At 34.8% G+C, this 15,963-nt stretch overlaps 3 protein-coding genes across 3 annotated transcripts; all 3 read left to right on the top strand.

The window, feature by feature from the left end:
* Positions 1-611: 611 nt before the first annotated feature.
* On the top strand, positions 612-5,805 carry LOC110811836 (adoMet-dependent rRNA methyltransferase spb1-like). Its single transcript, XM_088214923.1, has 11 exons — positions 612-1,134; positions 1,305-1,352; positions 1,461-1,619; positions 1,771-1,817; positions 1,995-2,151; positions 2,244-2,305; positions 3,008-3,197; positions 3,343-3,432; positions 3,959-4,101; positions 4,188-4,308; positions 4,595-5,805. Exons 1-11 carry the CDS (start codon positions 661-663, stop codon positions 5,591-5,593), a joined length of 2,490 nt encoding a protein of 829 aa, XP_088071049.1. The 5' UTR covers positions 612-660; the 3' UTR covers positions 5,594-5,805.
* Positions 5,806-7,419: 1,614 nt separating this feature from the next.
* On the top strand, positions 7,420-11,822 carry LOC110825029 (putative sugar transporter ERD6-like 13). The gene is made up of 15 exons (XM_088214930.1): positions 7,420-7,588; positions 7,702-7,767; positions 7,913-7,978; positions 8,064-8,139; positions 8,223-8,287; positions 8,544-8,636; positions 8,737-8,817; positions 8,911-8,995; positions 9,170-9,213; positions 9,292-9,354; positions 9,433-9,492; positions 9,670-9,723; positions 10,626-10,685; positions 10,793-10,907; positions 11,157-11,822. The coding sequence occupies exons 2-15, from the start codon at positions 7,735-7,737 to the stop codon at positions 11,270-11,272; spliced, it is 1,011 nt and encodes a 336-aa protein (XP_088071056.1). The 5' UTR covers positions 7,420-7,588; positions 7,702-7,734; the 3' UTR covers positions 11,273-11,822.
* Positions 11,823-12,028: 206 nt separating this feature from the next.
* Positions 12,029-15,735, top strand: LOC110813453 (sugar transporter ERD6-like 15). Its single transcript, XM_088214929.1, has 19 exons — positions 12,029-12,176; positions 12,271-12,442; positions 12,630-12,692; positions 12,905-12,994; positions 13,132-13,191; positions 13,279-13,344; positions 13,431-13,496; positions 13,608-13,683; positions 13,815-13,879; positions 13,946-14,038; positions 14,237-14,317; positions 14,415-14,499; positions 14,589-14,632; positions 14,715-14,777; positions 14,849-14,908; positions 15,003-15,056; positions 15,175-15,234; positions 15,308-15,422; positions 15,515-15,735. The coding sequence occupies exons 2-19, from the start codon at positions 12,272-12,274 to the stop codon at positions 15,634-15,636; spliced, it is 1,434 nt and encodes a 477-aa protein (XP_088071055.1). The 5' UTR covers positions 12,029-12,176; position 12,271; the 3' UTR covers positions 15,637-15,735.
* The last annotated feature ends 228 nt before the right edge of the window (positions 15,736-15,963 follow it).

The following is a 15,963-nucleotide window of genomic DNA, read 5'->3' as shown; positions in this document are numbered from 1 at the left end:
ATTAAGTTTCTAAATTTTATAATTTTTTTTTAAAGAGAGAATAATTAATTAATAAGATATGAAACTAAGTCATAGAGTAATAATAAAAATAATAATAGTAGCAATTTTAAAAAATAATAATAGAATAATAAAAATAAATTCGAATAATAACTAAAAATATCATATATATATATATATAGTTACAGTTATTGGTAACAATAATTTATTTAGTTATAAATTCGTTAACTTAAAAAAAAAAGATGCGATTTGCAGCAGAATTTTTTGTTTTGGGCCCAAACTAATCAACCCAGCCTAAAGCCGATTGAAGTGCTTAGTTTTTCTATTTTACTGTTTTTGTGTATGTATTTTATTATGGACATGTGCGTATTTATATACAGAAAGAGAAGAGGAAAATGCACTAATTGAAAAAAAGTAAACAAACCCTGATAAATTGCTTAACAAACTAAAAACAAAAACAAATCTCCATCGTCCACTTGCCCTAAATCACGACATTCTTTTCATCTGGCCCTTCATTTTGTACCTTCGATCTCAACCGTCCATTTTTTCCAAACCCTAGCAGAATCCACCACATCATTGCGTGCAAGGGGAGCTCCACTCTCCGTCAACTCCCTATATATACAAGTATATACCCCTGAGAAAAGTTGAAGAAAATCCGCTGGAATGGGAAAAGTAAAGGGGAAGCATCGGTTGGACAAGTACTACCGGTTAGCCAAGGAACACGGGTACCGATCTCGAGCCTCGTGGAAGCTGGCCCAGCTCGACTCCAAGTTCTCTTTCCTCCGCTCTGCACATGCCGTCCTCGACCTCTGCGCCGCCCCCGGTGGGTGGATGCAGGTTGCCGTTCAGCGCGTTCCCGTCGGCAGCTTGGTCCTCGGAATCGACTTGGTACCCATTGTCCCTATTCGCGGAGCTGAAGCTATGGAGCAGGACATCACCAAGCCCGAGTGCAAGGCGAAAGTCCAGCGTGTCATGGATAAGCATGGGGTGAAGGCTTTTGATCTTGTCCTCCACGATGGCTCCCCTAATGTGGGTGGCGCCTGGGCCCAGGAGGCAATGAGCCAGAACGCCTTAGTTATCGATTCCGTCAAGCTTGCTACTCAGTTCCTAGCTCCAAAGGGAACGTTTGTTACTAAGGTACTCATTTTCGGTTGCCCTGACCTTGTTCAGTATTTCCAACTTTTTATCTTTCAGTCATATCTTCTGTTATATATCTAAAGGTTTCATTAAAGTGCTTTACATATCGTTTAGTCTCAGCTACGGATTCTGCATGCTGCAAGCTCATTTGTTTTTTTGTCTTGTCTTAGGTTTTTAGGTCACAAGACTACAGTTCTGTTCTTTACTGCCTTAAGCAGGTTAGTTTTATTTTGTCGCCTTCTCAACATTTTCTTGATAATCTGCTCTTTGAAAGTAATTATTGGTGAGCCTCGTGCTAAACTATTGTGGTACTGTTTTTTCTGCAGTTATTTGAGAAGGTTGAGGTAGATAAACCAGCTGCCAGTCGTTCAGCGTCTGCAGAAATATATGTTTTGGGTTTAAAATACAAGGCCCCTGCAAAAATTGATCCACGTCTTCTCGATGTTAAGCATCTTTTCCAAGGATCTATAGAACCACAGAAGAAGGTAATTTTGTTGTTTTGGAATATAAACAATAAATTGACTTTACTCAAATTATCATCTCACTCCAGTCCATTATGTTTTGATATCTATTTATTTCAAAAAAAAAAATTATGTTTTGATATTTATGATTTTTTTGTTGATTTTCTAAATGTAGGTGGTGGATGTGCTAAGAGGTACTAAGCAAAAGAGGCACCGTGATGGGTGAGCCTGCCTTCTTTGATTGATCTCATTATCTATGTTGTTTCCTCTTTCAGCCATGTCAATCTCATAATCTAGTGGTGTTATTTAATAGGAAACTAGGGTGACAACGGATGTTTAAAAATAGTGCTTTTCAATTGTTCATATTAACTGTGTTTACTTACTAAGTTTTATTTACAGTTATGAGGATGGTGCCACAATTTTGAGGAAAGCGACTTCAGCTGCTGATTTCATTTGGTCTGATGCACCACTGGAGATCCTTGGTTCAGTTACTTCCATAAGCTTTGACGATCCAGTTTCTTTACTTATTAAGGATCATAGTCTGACCACAGACGAGGTGTCGTCCCCGGCCCCTTCTTTGGATTCGAACTTTGAATCTTGTTTATTATCTTTCCATTTACCGTGTCTTTTTTTTTTTTTTTTTGACAGGTTAAGGCTCTTTGTGATGATCTACGTGTTTTGGCGAAGCAAGACTTCAAATACATCTTGAAGTAAGGAAGTCTGTTGCCTTATTTTCATTGTTTTGGAAATTTATCCTTCTGTATGACATTTTTGAGTTTGAAGTTTTATTTAGTATATTATGGTTCATGGAAGGATAAGTCGAGCATGTATAGTACTTTGTATTCTCCCTTCCGTAACTATTTGCTATTTGATTCTATCCACGTTGCCAAAAGGAGTACCTATTACTAAGAATTCTGCGTTTAATGTGTTCAGTGCATTGTGATATTTTTGCATAAGAATGCATAGAATCCATGGGACTGCAGTGGAAATCTGTGTCTGATTATGTGCATAATAAATCCCAAGTGATTTTAGCAAAGTTAACTACCAGTCCCTAGGAAGGCTTCTGTAGTCTTGCCTTTTACCAAAATGATTGAATTCTATATTTTACTAGGGTCTGTGATAAATTTCTGTCAAGTTTCAACATTTCGTTTGGATCTAATATATGTTCTTTAATCTGCTTGATACTGAAAGACACACAAGCAATCAGTAATTAATTTTTGCAATTTTAGTGTGCTCTTTGGTTCTAGCTAATGGCAGCGTTCCCATTAAAGAACCCCTTGAATTTAATATGCTTTGGTGTTATTGAATTTTAAATAAGAGCCTGTAGTTTTGTTCTATCATTCTCCATTGGTAGAGCTAATAGCATATTACAGTTTACCCACATCACGTGCAATGTTCTTTTTGTCACATAGGTGGCGGATGCAGATTAGGAAGGCCCTGTCTCCTTCCCAGAAGTCTACTTCTACTGCTACTGCAAATCTTGAAACTGAGATCAAGGAGGATGAAGATGTTAGATTGCTTAACGAAATGGAAGAGTTAACCTATGCAATGGAACGCAAGAAAAAACAGGCAAAAAAGCTTCTTGCAAAAAGACGAGCCAAGGTTTGGCATTTTTCCCACTCGCTCTGCACGTACATATTCTGAGAAACAAGCTTACCAGCAATGTGTCTATTTCAGTATTACTTGTTCAGTTATCCAGTATTTCTCATGAAGCTCTCTCTTGCTTAACTTCATACGCGTATACCAGGATAAGGCACGAAAAGCAACGGGGGTACAAATAGATGCGCTGGAAGATGGTTATGTTGACCATGAGTTGTTTTCCCTATCGTCCATCAAGGTTAAATACTGTGCTTCTACTTCATTATCCTTATAAAGAAAATATGGTTCCTTGCTTTGCATCGAATTATCTGTGAATCCATATTTTTTGAAAGAATTTTATGTCGATCCACTGTGCTGGATCCTTGGAACATTCTTTCTTATATGTCACCTTGTAGTTGTAATTTGCGATTGTCTACAGCTGGTGGTGTGATACTTCAGAAGTTTTGACAATTTTACAAGTAGGATGTCAGGGACCTGATATAAGTAAAAACAAGAAATTGAAGCTTAAGTATGATGACACACAATCATCACCTTGTCCTTTTATGAGTTCAGAAAGTTATTTTTGTTTTTGTTTTCTAAAGGGAATTCAAGAAATTATTAAGCTGTCTACAGAATTATCTTGTAGCCATGCCTCTCCTAATAAACTGTTGGATTGCAGGTTTAACTGAAGGTTGTGATACAAAACTATTGATATTCAACAGGCATATTTGATGTGCTGGTCTCGCATTCTGTTTATCTATTTGGTTGTACTGTTGGCTTTTCAGGGGAAGAAAGATCTGGTTGCTGTTGATAATGATGAGTTTCCTGGTGAGATGGATGACGTGAAGGATAGTGACGATGAAGAAAACAGGGAGGAACGTCCCAAGGATTCTTCTAGTGATATAGACTCTGATGTAGAACGCAGAAGGTCAGTCAAATGGTTCCAATGATGCTGTCAATCACCTATTCTTCCTTGTTGATTCTGCAATATTATGCTATCCTCAATGTTCTTAGGTATGATGAACAAATGGAAAATATTCTTGACGAGGCTTATGAAAGATTTGTTGCCAAAAAGGAGGGAAGTACAAAGCAGAGGAAGCGTGCAAAACAAGTCTACTCGGAAGAACTCCTGGAGGTACTTATGATCCTTTCATTTGGAAAAATGATTTTCATCCAGTGATCCAATTATGGTTTCCTCACTGTCCCTGATTTGTGTGCAATCTCTTTTCCCCATGGATCTCTGTCATAATTACTTTTTTTCTCCCTTTTTATGATGCTGGGCAGTAGTGTTAACGCATGGTTCTTAGTTTCTGGTTCTTAGTTGCTGGTTGGGGAGGGAATCTCTGTTCCTGATCTTTGCATGGAGGGAATTTTTCATTTCGCAATATTGCTTTTCTAAAATTTTGATATTGGGTCTGCAGGGTGATGGTGGTGATGATGATGGTATGCCTTCAGATTACGATTCAGACAAAGAGCAGGGTGATTATGAGGTCAATCCCCTTGTGGTACCACTTGATGGGGGAGAAGCACCAACTCAAGAGGAGATCACAAACAAGTGGTTTAGTCAGGATGTATTTGTGGAAGCAGTGCGGGGAGGAGATTTGGAGGACGACAGTGAGGATGAAATGCAGGTTGAAAAGCAGGAGGGAAGACTTCCCATCCCTGGAAAAAAGGACAGGACTGAGAAACCTGCTCCGGTGCCCATCCACATTCTAGCCAAAGCTTCCAAGGTGGAAGATGATTTTGAAATAGTCCCTGCTAGAGCTACAGATTCAAGTGCTGAGTCATCCTCAGATGACTCTGAGGAAGATGCGGATGCGAAGGCTGAGATATTGGCTTGCGCAAAGAAAATGTTGAGGAAAAAGCAAAGAGAGGAGATACTTGATGATGTTTACAGCAAGTACATGTTTGATGACGAGGGCCTACCAAAGTGGTTTCTGGAGGAAGAAAGGAGGCATAGGCAACCAGTCAAACGTGTTACAAAAGAGGAGATAGCTGCAATGAGAGCACAATTCAAAGAAATCAATGCCAGGCCTGCAAAGAAAGTGGCTGAGGCCAAAGCCCGCAAGAAGCGTGCAGCCTTGAGGAAGCTCGAGAAAGTTCGGAAGAAAGCAAACAGTATATCAGACCAAGCAGACATATCAGATCGTTCAAAGAGGAAATTAATCGAACAACTCTATAAGAAGGCAACGCCCAGAAGGCCACAAAAGGAATACGTGGTTGCGAAGAAAGGAGTGCAGGTGAAGACTGGCAAGGGAAAAGTCCTTGTAGATCCTAGGATGAAAAAGGATGCTAGGGCACGTGGGATGGGGAAGCTAGGAAAAGGGGGTAAAAAGGGGAAGAATGTCAAAGCTCAGAAAGGCAAAGGACAAATGAAGGCGCCGTCAAAGACGGGAAGGAAGCCCAAGAAAGAGAGGTAGAAGGAAGGCGGATGCGTATAATAACTAATTTTATGATTAACCTTACAAAAGATAAGATTATACTTTAAAACGAGTAATAAGCAAAGGGATCTATTTCTCTTATTTTTTTCAAGTGTATAATTAATATAACTTCACACGTATCTACTTATTTTGAACTCAGTTTTGTCATTGACAATTTTTTATTCTCTTTTATCCGATGGGCACATTTCGTCCTCGACCTCTATGCCGTCCCCCGGTGGGTGGATGCAGGTTGCCTTTCGGCGCGTTAATATGGTTGTCCAACCAAAATAGTTATTCACTTGGATTGTAATCCAAAAATCTTTTATTGATAGTTTTAGACTATGTTAATCAAAATAGTTTTGTATGTTAAACCCATAATTTCAAATGATATTTAATTAGTTGTTACACAATGAAGTAATATAACAACCTTATTATACCTGTCCGATTAAGACAACAACTTTTATGCCCAAAACAAACAAACAACTTTATACAACCTTAATTAACACAGCAACAGTATAACAGAACAAACCTTTATCTTCACACAACAACATTATAGAAGAACAAATCTGTCTTCGTTACAGGGAGGACACGGTATTTCCTGGTATATGTCATCTCTTCTTTTCTAATCTCCCGTTGGAGCCATTGATTTCCCAGTTATCTCCCTCTGAAAGTTCTTCTCTTTGATCACCAATCTCCGCTGAGAGGTTGGTGGAAGGTCGAGAAAAGAAATTAAATTAATTAACTATGGCATTAATGGTGAAGAATAAAAGTGAAGTGCATCCTGTTGATCATGCACATAATAAGGGTCTGGAGGAACAAAGTAAATCTCCAGCACTCACGTTTGTGGTCATCTTCAGTAATGTCATGCCTATGTGTTGCTCCTTCAGTTCTGGATGTGTCGTAAGTGTTCATTTAATTGATGTTCTTGTTAACTTCTATGATACGTATGTATATAACTTATATACAACTGCCTGTTTTTCATTTTGGGCATTAAAATATATGACGACTTTAAGAAAATTGAAAGCTTAATAAGGTAGATAAAACTAAAGGAGATCATATATACATATCCATACATAGGTCTTAAAAGTATATATAATTGATTAACTAATTGAACTTTTATTTTGTGTATATAGAGCTGTTATATATACACAAAATACATATACAGGTGTATAATTAATATGGATTTCAGGTAGGGTATTCATCACCAGCTCAGAATGGAATTATGTCGGAGCTTGGCTTGTCTGTGTCAGAGGTAAACTTCTACTTACTAATTTTCCTATTAATTTCTGCAAAAATAATTATTTATTATTGACACTATAAAATTACCTTAAACTGCATTTAATTGGCTTAATTTTGTTTTAGTTCTTAAATTTTAATTATTTAATTTTATCGATGGTGATGCAGTTTTCAGTGTTCGGGTCGATATTGACAGTTGGAGGGGTGATAGGTGCAGCTTTATGTGGAAGAATAACTGATATCGCTGGAAGAAGAGGAGTAAGAGCGTCCGTTTCGCATTAAATATAATTTTTATTTATATTTAAATTTTTCTATATTTATGTTCACTAATTTTTATATTTTTATTCTAATTGATTTTCTTTAGTTTTTTTTTTTTTTTTTTTTTAAAAAAAAGTAATTTATTCCTTACGTATAAAAATTTAACATAATTATTACGACGTATCTTTAATTATATAATATTAACTTGTTCGTCTGTTAAAAAAAAATAATTATGAATTTAGACTAAAAATATTGCTATTTAAAACATATTTTATTTTTTTAATTAAAATTTATCGTGTGTTCAAATTGAAGAAGTCAGTTTTAATTAAACCTAGCTAAGACACGAAAACCCCATCTAATTTACATTAATGATCGATTATTTAGTACGTATTTCAACTTTGTTTTCAGGATTTGTAATGTGATTTTCTTCTGTAAAACCAGGCATTATGGCTCACAGATCTACTTTTCATCCTTGGCTGGATTTCTATCACATTATCCCAGGTTTTTCTCTCATGCTTCTTATTATTAGAGCTAAATTAAATTACAAATATCTTCAACATGTACGTATATATTTTATACTAATCTGTTCTACAAATGATCAATGAATCTACTAGGGTGCTTGGTCGTTAGACATTGGAAGACTAGTAATGGGAGTTGGAATGGGACTTTCTTCCTATGCGGTAAACTGTAATTAGAAAGCTTTCCATACTCTCCTTTTTAGAATTAGTTTGATTACCTCGAACAACAAGAAATTTTTATACATTTACTTTTGTTTCTTTTGCATACTTGTGTTTGTGTATGTGTGTATATATTCCGGCATAGTAGTCACCTCTGTACATTGTGGAGATAACACCCAAGAACACCAGAGGAGCATTTGCCGCCTTTTCTGTGGTAAATTTCATTATATATAGTCTCCAACTCCTTTAATTTTCTCTTTCGTTGTGTGCTTGCAATTTTACTCTCAATTACTTTACAGTTTATGACAGGATGTGGTATATCCAGTACATTTCTTCTCGGTTCACTCATTTCTTGGCGCAAATTGGCTATGCTATGTAATCCTTTATCCTTTTTTTCTCTCTACTTTTGATACAGTTGTTTCAGGCTCTTCTTAATTATTTCATTTCACTCTTTTCAGGTCTTATTCCTTGTATAGTCGAGTTCATTTGTCTATTCTTCGTACCGGAGTCTCCTAGATGGCTGGTGAGTTTATGTTAATCTTAATGTATGAATAATAGATTATATAGCATAAGCCTTTTAGAAAATCAGTCCAATTCTATAATTTGAGATGATATTAGAGTAGTGTTTGAGTGTAGCCGTCGCCCAAATTCTAATTAATCAATACAGGATCTTGTTGACTTATGCTCTTAGAACTGCTCGCTCTTATTATTTATTAGTTAGTTATGATCGAGGGTGATCCGAGTCACATTCTTCTCTATACCAAATCTAATTTCTGCAGGCAAAAGTGGGTCGACAAAAAGAATCACAAGATGCTCTTCAACGTCTTAGGGGGAAAAATGCTGATATTAAATTGGAAGCAGCCGAAATAAGAGTAATTCTGCCTAACTTTTACTTTCAACTTCATATGATCAATCTGAAAATTTTATTTCACCATGGAACCAGAAGCAAGATTTTCTTTTTTGCTTTTATAGGATTATATTGAAAGCCAAAACCAACGTTTGAAAGACGGATTTTTTGATTTATTTCAACAGAAATATGCTCGCGTGATGATTGTAAGAACCTAATCAGACAATTTGTTGCCTCTGTTTTTTTGCCATTTACTTCTTTTTCTTCCTCGCAAATTATGACAGAAATTTGTTACCTAGATTTCAGTCGGATTAATAGCTCTGCAACAATTAGGTGGCCTCAGTGGATATACTTTTTATCAAAGTTTTATTCTTCAATCAGCTGGTATGTTTTTTGTTCAATGCAATATATAATTCAGCAAGTATACGATGTTGCGAGATTGGTGTAAAATATAAAGCAACAGCATATAGAAAATAAAAAGAGCAATAAGTTTTAAATTTATTGAAATTTAGTATAGAAAAATTCTGAAGATAAATTTTAAATTTTCTCATGTTGCAGGTTTCCCAACCAAAACTGGTGCTATAGCAGCTAGCTTTGTTCAGGTTCTTACATTCTGATAAACTAATCTTGGCTTTTGTGATCTGTTTGATTCAATTAACAAATCCTTAATTTCATAACAGATTTCGATGACGATCCTGAGCATAGTATTAATCGACAAGTGTGGAAGGCATCCGCTCTTGCTGGTAATTAGATACTAATTTCAAATTAATTAAATTAAATAAGAATTATTTCATACTAAATTAACTGATCAATTCTCATAGGTTTCAACAACTTTAATGTTCTTAGCTTCGTTCCTGACAGGAGGCTCATTTCTATTACAGGTAAAATATTAAGTTATGTTTGACTGAAATTTTAATAATGATAGTTACATATAAATTTAAATAAAAACACATTTTAATTATAATCTTTATATATTTTAACATATCTAATACATAATATATAGAATCTATATATATTTTTAAGTTTTCAGTTCTCTGAAAAGCCTAAGCCATTTGTAGAGCTATCGCGTGTGGAAGGAAGTCACTCCCGTAATGACACTTGTTGGAGTACTGGTAATGGCAATCTTCCAATTTATTTATATCATCTTACTTTTAACATATCTAATATTTATCCATTTACACACATCAAACCAAATATCACCTAGGCAGTAAGTGTAATAACCAATCCATGCACAAGCCCAAGAAGGTATACTTGCAAGCTGCATATCGAGTACCTCCACTATTTAAAGTGTACACAAGAGAAGTGTTTGATTGCTGAAGCTTACATTGGTGCAGAAGCCTTAGTTGATAGAAGCCACCACTTGTTACTTCACTATCCTTGGGGAAACTAGGTCACGTGGATATAAGTAAGAAATAGAATGTGGTAGTCTGACTTAGTGCAGGGTCAAAATTCCGAGCAATGACCCTAGACTGAGTAAACTTTAATGGCTGAAAATGATCCTGGAAAACTAGAAAATTGAATAGGAAGGGCCTGTGAGGCTCTACTGTGATAATAAGTTAACAGTTAATATAGCACACAATTTGGTTTAGCATGACAAAACCAGGTATATTGAAATTGATAAACAACATTTTATCAAGAAGAAATTGGATAGTGGTGTGATTTGCAGGCCATATATACCCACCACCTCACAATTTGCTGATGTACTAACTAAAGGGTTGAGTAATCTAGGATTTTAGATAATAATTTTGATTGTTAATGGATCATATCTATTCACCACCTTAATAGGAAGTTTTGAAAAATATTTATTAAATAGGAAAATATAATTTTGGGAATATAAAAGTAAATACCTATATAGATAATCAATTGTATATTTCCTTTTATTACCCCCAACAATATAAATATATATATATATATATATGACCCTCTAATTCAATAATCACACACAGTCATTCTTCCACCTTTTTTATTGAGTCTAATAGTTCTGGAAATCTAATTTCGCAATATGGAAACTCAGATGTTCATATTTGCTATATCATTCGGGATCGGAGGAGTTCCATGGATTATAGTTTCAGAGGTAGGACACTATGTTTTTCGCTGAATAGTTAAACTAATTCGCAAAAATTAACTTTTTTTCTTTTTGTAGCTGAAATTAATTGAATTACATGGTTTTATGAATTTCAGATAGTTCCTCTAAACATAAAGGCTTCAGCTGCAAGCGTTGTGAATTTTATCAGCTGGACATTTAACTGGCTTGTTTCCTTCTCCTTCAACTTCATATTTGAATGGAGCTCATCAGGTGAATTTTTCGTAAAATTTCCTGTTACTTCTTTAAAAAGTTCATGAAAAAAATTGCGTCTTTAGATAATCTTTTTAAGTCCGTGATTTTTTTTTTTTTTTTTTTGAAATAATTCTTTAAGTTCATAATTAAACTGTAACAGAAACATTTTCGTAGTCGACAATAACCTAAACAACATTTTAGAAATTTAATTAATAATTTGTAGAATATATTTATCATCTAACTTAACATGTACTGAGTGCAATTCAGGGATATTCTTCATCTATTCAGCCATTTCTGCATTGGGTATAATATTTGTAGCAAAGATGGTACCAGAGACAAAGAAAAGAACCCTAGAAGAAATACAAGCTTCAATTACTCAGTAATCAATTATGCAGAGGAAGCAGTATCCATGATTTCTCAAGGTGCCATCATCGTCATCGTGTAGAAAACTCACTCTTCAGATTCTATTTTTCTTTTTTTCATTCAAGAAAAAAGAAAAGATCAGTTTGTATTGACCATTAGTGTTCAACATTAGACATGATCTTCTTCCTGTTCTGAATAGTTATATGCAAAACCTTTTTGTAAAATCCGGATTTACAATGAACAAAAGAAACTTAGAAATCACAGTTATATATTTAGATCTTAGCTCTTATCATTTTCTCATTTATCAACTCAAAATTTTTGAAGTAATCAATCCAGTTCTCTTATTTAACATGCAAATTATAATTAAGGTCATAACATTTCCATGTTGTCTCATTTATAATCTATGCTTAGTTGTAACGAAATTGCGGGTGAGAGTTTTTTCATTTAAGGTTTAATGCCCGCGATCTACTATTTTTTTTTTTTTTTTGGTTTTCGTCGGATAAACATGTTAAAAAGATATTGATAAGATGTCGATGAGTAAATACTTTAAAAATATGTTATAAATACTTTATTGAAACATTTTTATAGACTTATAATTTCTGACAAAAACATTTTACCTTTGTCCTAAGGCAATGGCCTTGAAGAAAATAGAAATATCTAATCCATTAGGTGAGTCAACGATTGACTGGTAGTTAACTCTAGTCACCTTGTGATACCAAAAAGGGAAAGTATGACAAACAGTTGACCAGCTGTTTCCCTCATTAACAGAGCAAAAACTTACTATTTCCGAGTTGCAGTTAAGAATAAGAAAGTAACATGAGTTAGATAAGCAAGGAGCTGAACGGAAAACAGAGACAATATAGAAACACGTGCAGAGCTACCCATGTTGCCAACATTATGATCTGAACGAAATCTTGGTGTTCGGTGAGTTTGAATTCCCATAAATCTTCTGAAATTACTAAAAGATAATCTGAAAATCATTTTTAACAAGATAAAATTTTCGTTTCGAAATTTTCAGCATGGAGAGAGATGAAATAGAAGATGGGTCGGGAACAGAGTCTTTGCTGGATAGAAGGGAGCACGGTAAGATCAGTAATGGTCCGGTGGCAGCCGCAGAGGGCAGGGCGACACCAATTCTTATTCTTAGCATCTTTGCCGTGACTTGCAGTTCATTTGATTTTGGATGGGTTGTAAGTTGATTTGCATTGTGTTTAATAAAATCTTACAGAACTCAGAAATCCAAACAGGGCGTAAATAAGTGGTTAATGAAACAGGGTGAAACAGAGAAAATGACTACATGGATTTCTGAGTTGGATAAAAACTTATGGTTTCAGAGACATTGATGGAGAGTTTCTTCCAAAAAATTTCATATTTCAGGTTGGGTATTCATCGCCTACGGAGTCCGGAATCAAGAAAGATTTGGGTCTTACTGTAGCAGAGGTAACTCCCATTTTCTCCTCACTTTAAATTGATTTGTCTAAATGATAAAAAAAGAAACACAGGGAACCAGATATTCCTAGAAGCACAACGATAAAGCCAAATCCACATGGAATAAAGCCATAAATTGCCACTTCTTTTCTGTTACAGAACTCTGTTTTTGGCTTAAATATGTATATAAGACATTCTTTGATTTTCAACTCTTGGCTTTGCAGTATTCCCTTTTTGGGTCCTTGTTGACAATTGGAGGAATGCTGGGTGCCTTGTCCTGTGGGAAGCTTTCAGATTTGATAGGTCGTAAATGGGTTAGTTTCGGATACGAAAACAAATTTCATGATTTGGAGTATAAAAATTCTAAAAGAGCCCTTGTAGTAATTCCAAGTATCTGCAACTAAACTCTTCATATTCTCTGCTTTTTCTTTTTCTGGATACCTTGAACCAGTCATTGTTCGTTCTGAATATAACCTATATTATCGGTTGGCTAGCAATAGTTTTCGCCAAGGTTTTTTTTCTCTTCTCTCTCTCTTTATTTATATATGAAAAAGGTTATTACAAAATTCTAAGTTTCAGTACTTGTAAACGTTAACAGGCTGCTTGGTTGCTTGACATTGGGAGACTTATTCTTGGAGTTGCAATTGGAATTAATATGTATCTGGTAATCGCTAAAATCTTTATTCGGATTCATGTCTTATAAATTTATGGGTTTGATGAATTTCATTAACATCTCATCCCCATATATAGGGACCTGTATATGTCGCAGAAATAACACCGAAGAATCTTCGAGGAGCACTTGTATCTCTAACCCAGGTAAATTTTGCTACTGAGTTGTTACTCGAGTCATTTTTTTAATCAACTTAAGTTTTCGAGATAATCAATTACTCCACTAATTATTTAATTGGATACGAATTTTTGTCCCAGATGATTATTGGTTTCAGCATATCATTTTCTTACATAGTTGGTTCAGTTGTCAGTTGGCGCGTCTTAGCTCTAATAGGTACCATTCATTATCATTATCCCTTTCATGTAATTTGAATGTAACATTCAGAACCTGATAATTTTTCACTATGTTACAAAGACAAAAAAAGTAAATTAAAAATAATTTATATGGATTTGTGTTGCATACAGGAGTTATTCCATGCTTAATTCAACTCCCTCTTCTGTTCTTCATCCCTGAGTCTCCAAGATGGCTGGTGGGTTTATATATCATGTATTTTAGACATACATGCGGGACATATATCAATAGAAATTTTCTGCAGGCAAATGTTGGCCGGGAAAAAGATTTTGAAGCCACCCTACAACGCCTCAGAGGATCGGAAGCTGATGTTTCTGACGAAGCAGCAGAGATCAGAGTAATGCTTCTACTTATTTATATGTCAGACTTCAAAACTAGTTTTAATGGTATAAATTTTAGGCTATGCTCTGAAACAACTCATCTTAAATCTTACTTAAATATCAAAAGAATTTTACTTACTTCGAACAACATCCTTTACTATTCTTTCATTCTTTTCCTCGAAAAGATAAGTGATTGATTATTTCTTAATTAACAGGACTATACAGAATCTGTCAAGCACGTCGCAAGAGACGGAATTACAGAACTGTTTCAGAGAAAATATGCTTATTCAATCATTGTAAGTCTTTATAATTTCATCAAAATTAATTTCTCCTTTTTTCCTTATAATAACTGTCACTTGATTTCCATTAATTCATACCTCAAATTCGTCGTAGATTGGAGTCGGATTGATGGTGCTTCAACAACTTGGAGGAGTCAATGGATACACATTTTACACCAGTGTAATTTTTGAATCAGCAGGTAAACTAATTGCGAAAATTTTGCTTCTCAAAGAAAATATATGGTGATGCAAATAATTCAATGTATTTTTTTTTTTTTTTCGATGACAGGAATTCCGATTTTCATTGGGTTCGTGACGGTAGCCATTGTCCAGGTTACTTCGAACCATTTCAAGAAAATCCGATACACATTTTTTCTCCAGCCATATTTCTGATATCTTTGATGTTTTTCTGCAGATTTTGATGAACATCATTGGTACAATTTTAATGGATAAATCTGGAAGACGGCCACTTCTACTGGTTAGCATCATATATAAAAGTTTTTCGCTGTTGGAATTCATAATCACGACAATGTATGTATACATATGCAGATTTCTGAAGTCGGATTGTGCCTCGGTTGCCTCCTCACAGGGTTATCATTTATCTTTCAGGTCCATAGCAGATAAATTTTTCTTCTTTTTTAATATTGTTGATTTTTTACATGTATCAAAATTTTTTCCTAACTCTTTCTTTTGAAATGAGCAGGACTTTAGTATGTGTACTAAGGCGACTCCTATTTTGGCACTTATAAGTGTCTTGGTAACGCGATTAACTTTTCGAATTTTTTCATTCTATACGATTTTTTCTATTAATATGTTTAAACTAATGAATTTGCATGAATTAAGTAATAACGATAACGTTTTTCTTTTCTATTCAGATTTATAACGGATCATACGCATTAGGAATGGGCGGAATACCATGGATTATAGCCTCGGAGGTAGTAGATAATTATTTTTTCGCTCAAGAATGTGAAATTCTAGTTTCTGAATTTCTGATCCTTATCGTCGCAGATATTTCCAATAAATGTAAAAGGTTTAGCCGGGAGTATTTGCAACTTGGTGAATTGGATATGTTCCTGGATTGTGGCCTACGCTTTCGAATTCTTACTTGACTGGAGCTCAGCAGGTGGCGATGCCTATGCCTATCCTCGTACTAATTTCTCTTGTACGTCTAATTTTCTTGACGAAAAGAAATAACTTTACGTTAGAAATTTTCAGGTACATTCTTAATTTTCGCAGCGATTACGGGTTCGGGAATCTTGTTTCTCGCCAAATTGGTGCCGGAGACAAAGGGAAGAACATTGGAAGAGATTCAAGCCTCCCTTAATAAGTTCCCATGATGATTCATATTTTGTTGTTTAATTTCTGGTTAGCAGTCCTTTTTTTATAATGCCTGTAGTTTTGACATGGATTGAGAAATAACCCTTTTTTTTTTTTTTACTATTCAAATTTTTTTTTTTTAAAGTAAAAATTATTTTTAAATAATTTATCAAATAATCGGATGATAACTCCGATCAAGATTAAACTCAACCGAAAACGATTCTTTACAGCATTAACGGATCAGATTCATCCCTGTTATTAATTATACTCTAATCATATAATCACGGTTCATGTACTAAATTTAAGATTATGTTTCTTTAAAATTTAAGAAAATATATATAAAATCG

Source organism: Carica papaya, chromosome 3 (genome assembly GCF_054855325.1).
Source record: "Carica papaya isolate Zhongbai chromosome 3, ASM5485532v1, whole genome shotgun sequence".
Lineage (NCBI taxonomy): Eukaryota > Viridiplantae > Streptophyta > Magnoliopsida > Brassicales > Caricaceae > Carica > Carica papaya.
This window is presented reverse-complemented; position numbering and strand designations above follow the sequence as displayed.

Excerpts from the sequence above, each read along its gene's own strand:
- LOC110825029 (XM_088214930.1), top strand. The coding sequence starts at position 7,735 with ATGGGAGTTGGAATGGGACTTTCTTCCTATGCG. Across the intron at positions 8,288-8,543 it reads CGGAGTCTCCTAGATGGCTG|GCAAAAGTGGGTCGACAAAA; the intron begins GTGAGTTTATGT and ends TAATTTCTGCAG. Across the intron at positions 10,686-10,792 it reads CATGGATTATAGTTTCAGAG|ATAGTTCCTCTAAACATAAA; the intron begins GTAGGACACTAT and ends TATGAATTTCAG.
- LOC110811836 (XM_088214923.1), top strand. The coding sequence starts at position 661 with ATGGGAAAAGTAAAGGGGAAGCATCGGTTGGACAAGTACTACCGGTTA. Across the intron at positions 1,818-1,994 it reads CAAAAGAGGCACCGTGATGG|TTATGAGGATGGTGCCACAA; the intron begins GTGAGCCTGCCT and ends TTTTATTTACAG. Across the intron at positions 4,102-4,187 it reads TCTGATGTAGAACGCAGAAG|GTATGATGAACAAATGGAAA; the intron begins GTCAGTCAAATG and ends CAATGTTCTTAG.
- LOC110813453 (XM_088214929.1), top strand. The coding sequence starts at position 12,272 with ATGGAGAGAGATGAAATAGAAGATGGGTCGGGAACAGAGTCTTTGCTG. Across the intron at positions 13,497-13,607 it reads CACTTGTATCTCTAACCCAG|ATGATTATTGGTTTCAGCAT; the intron begins GTAAATTTTGCT and ends TTTTTGTCCCAG. Across the intron at positions 13,880-13,945 it reads CTGAGTCTCCAAGATGGCTG|GCAAATGTTGGCCGGGAAAA; the intron begins GTGGGTTTATAT and ends AATTTTCTGCAG.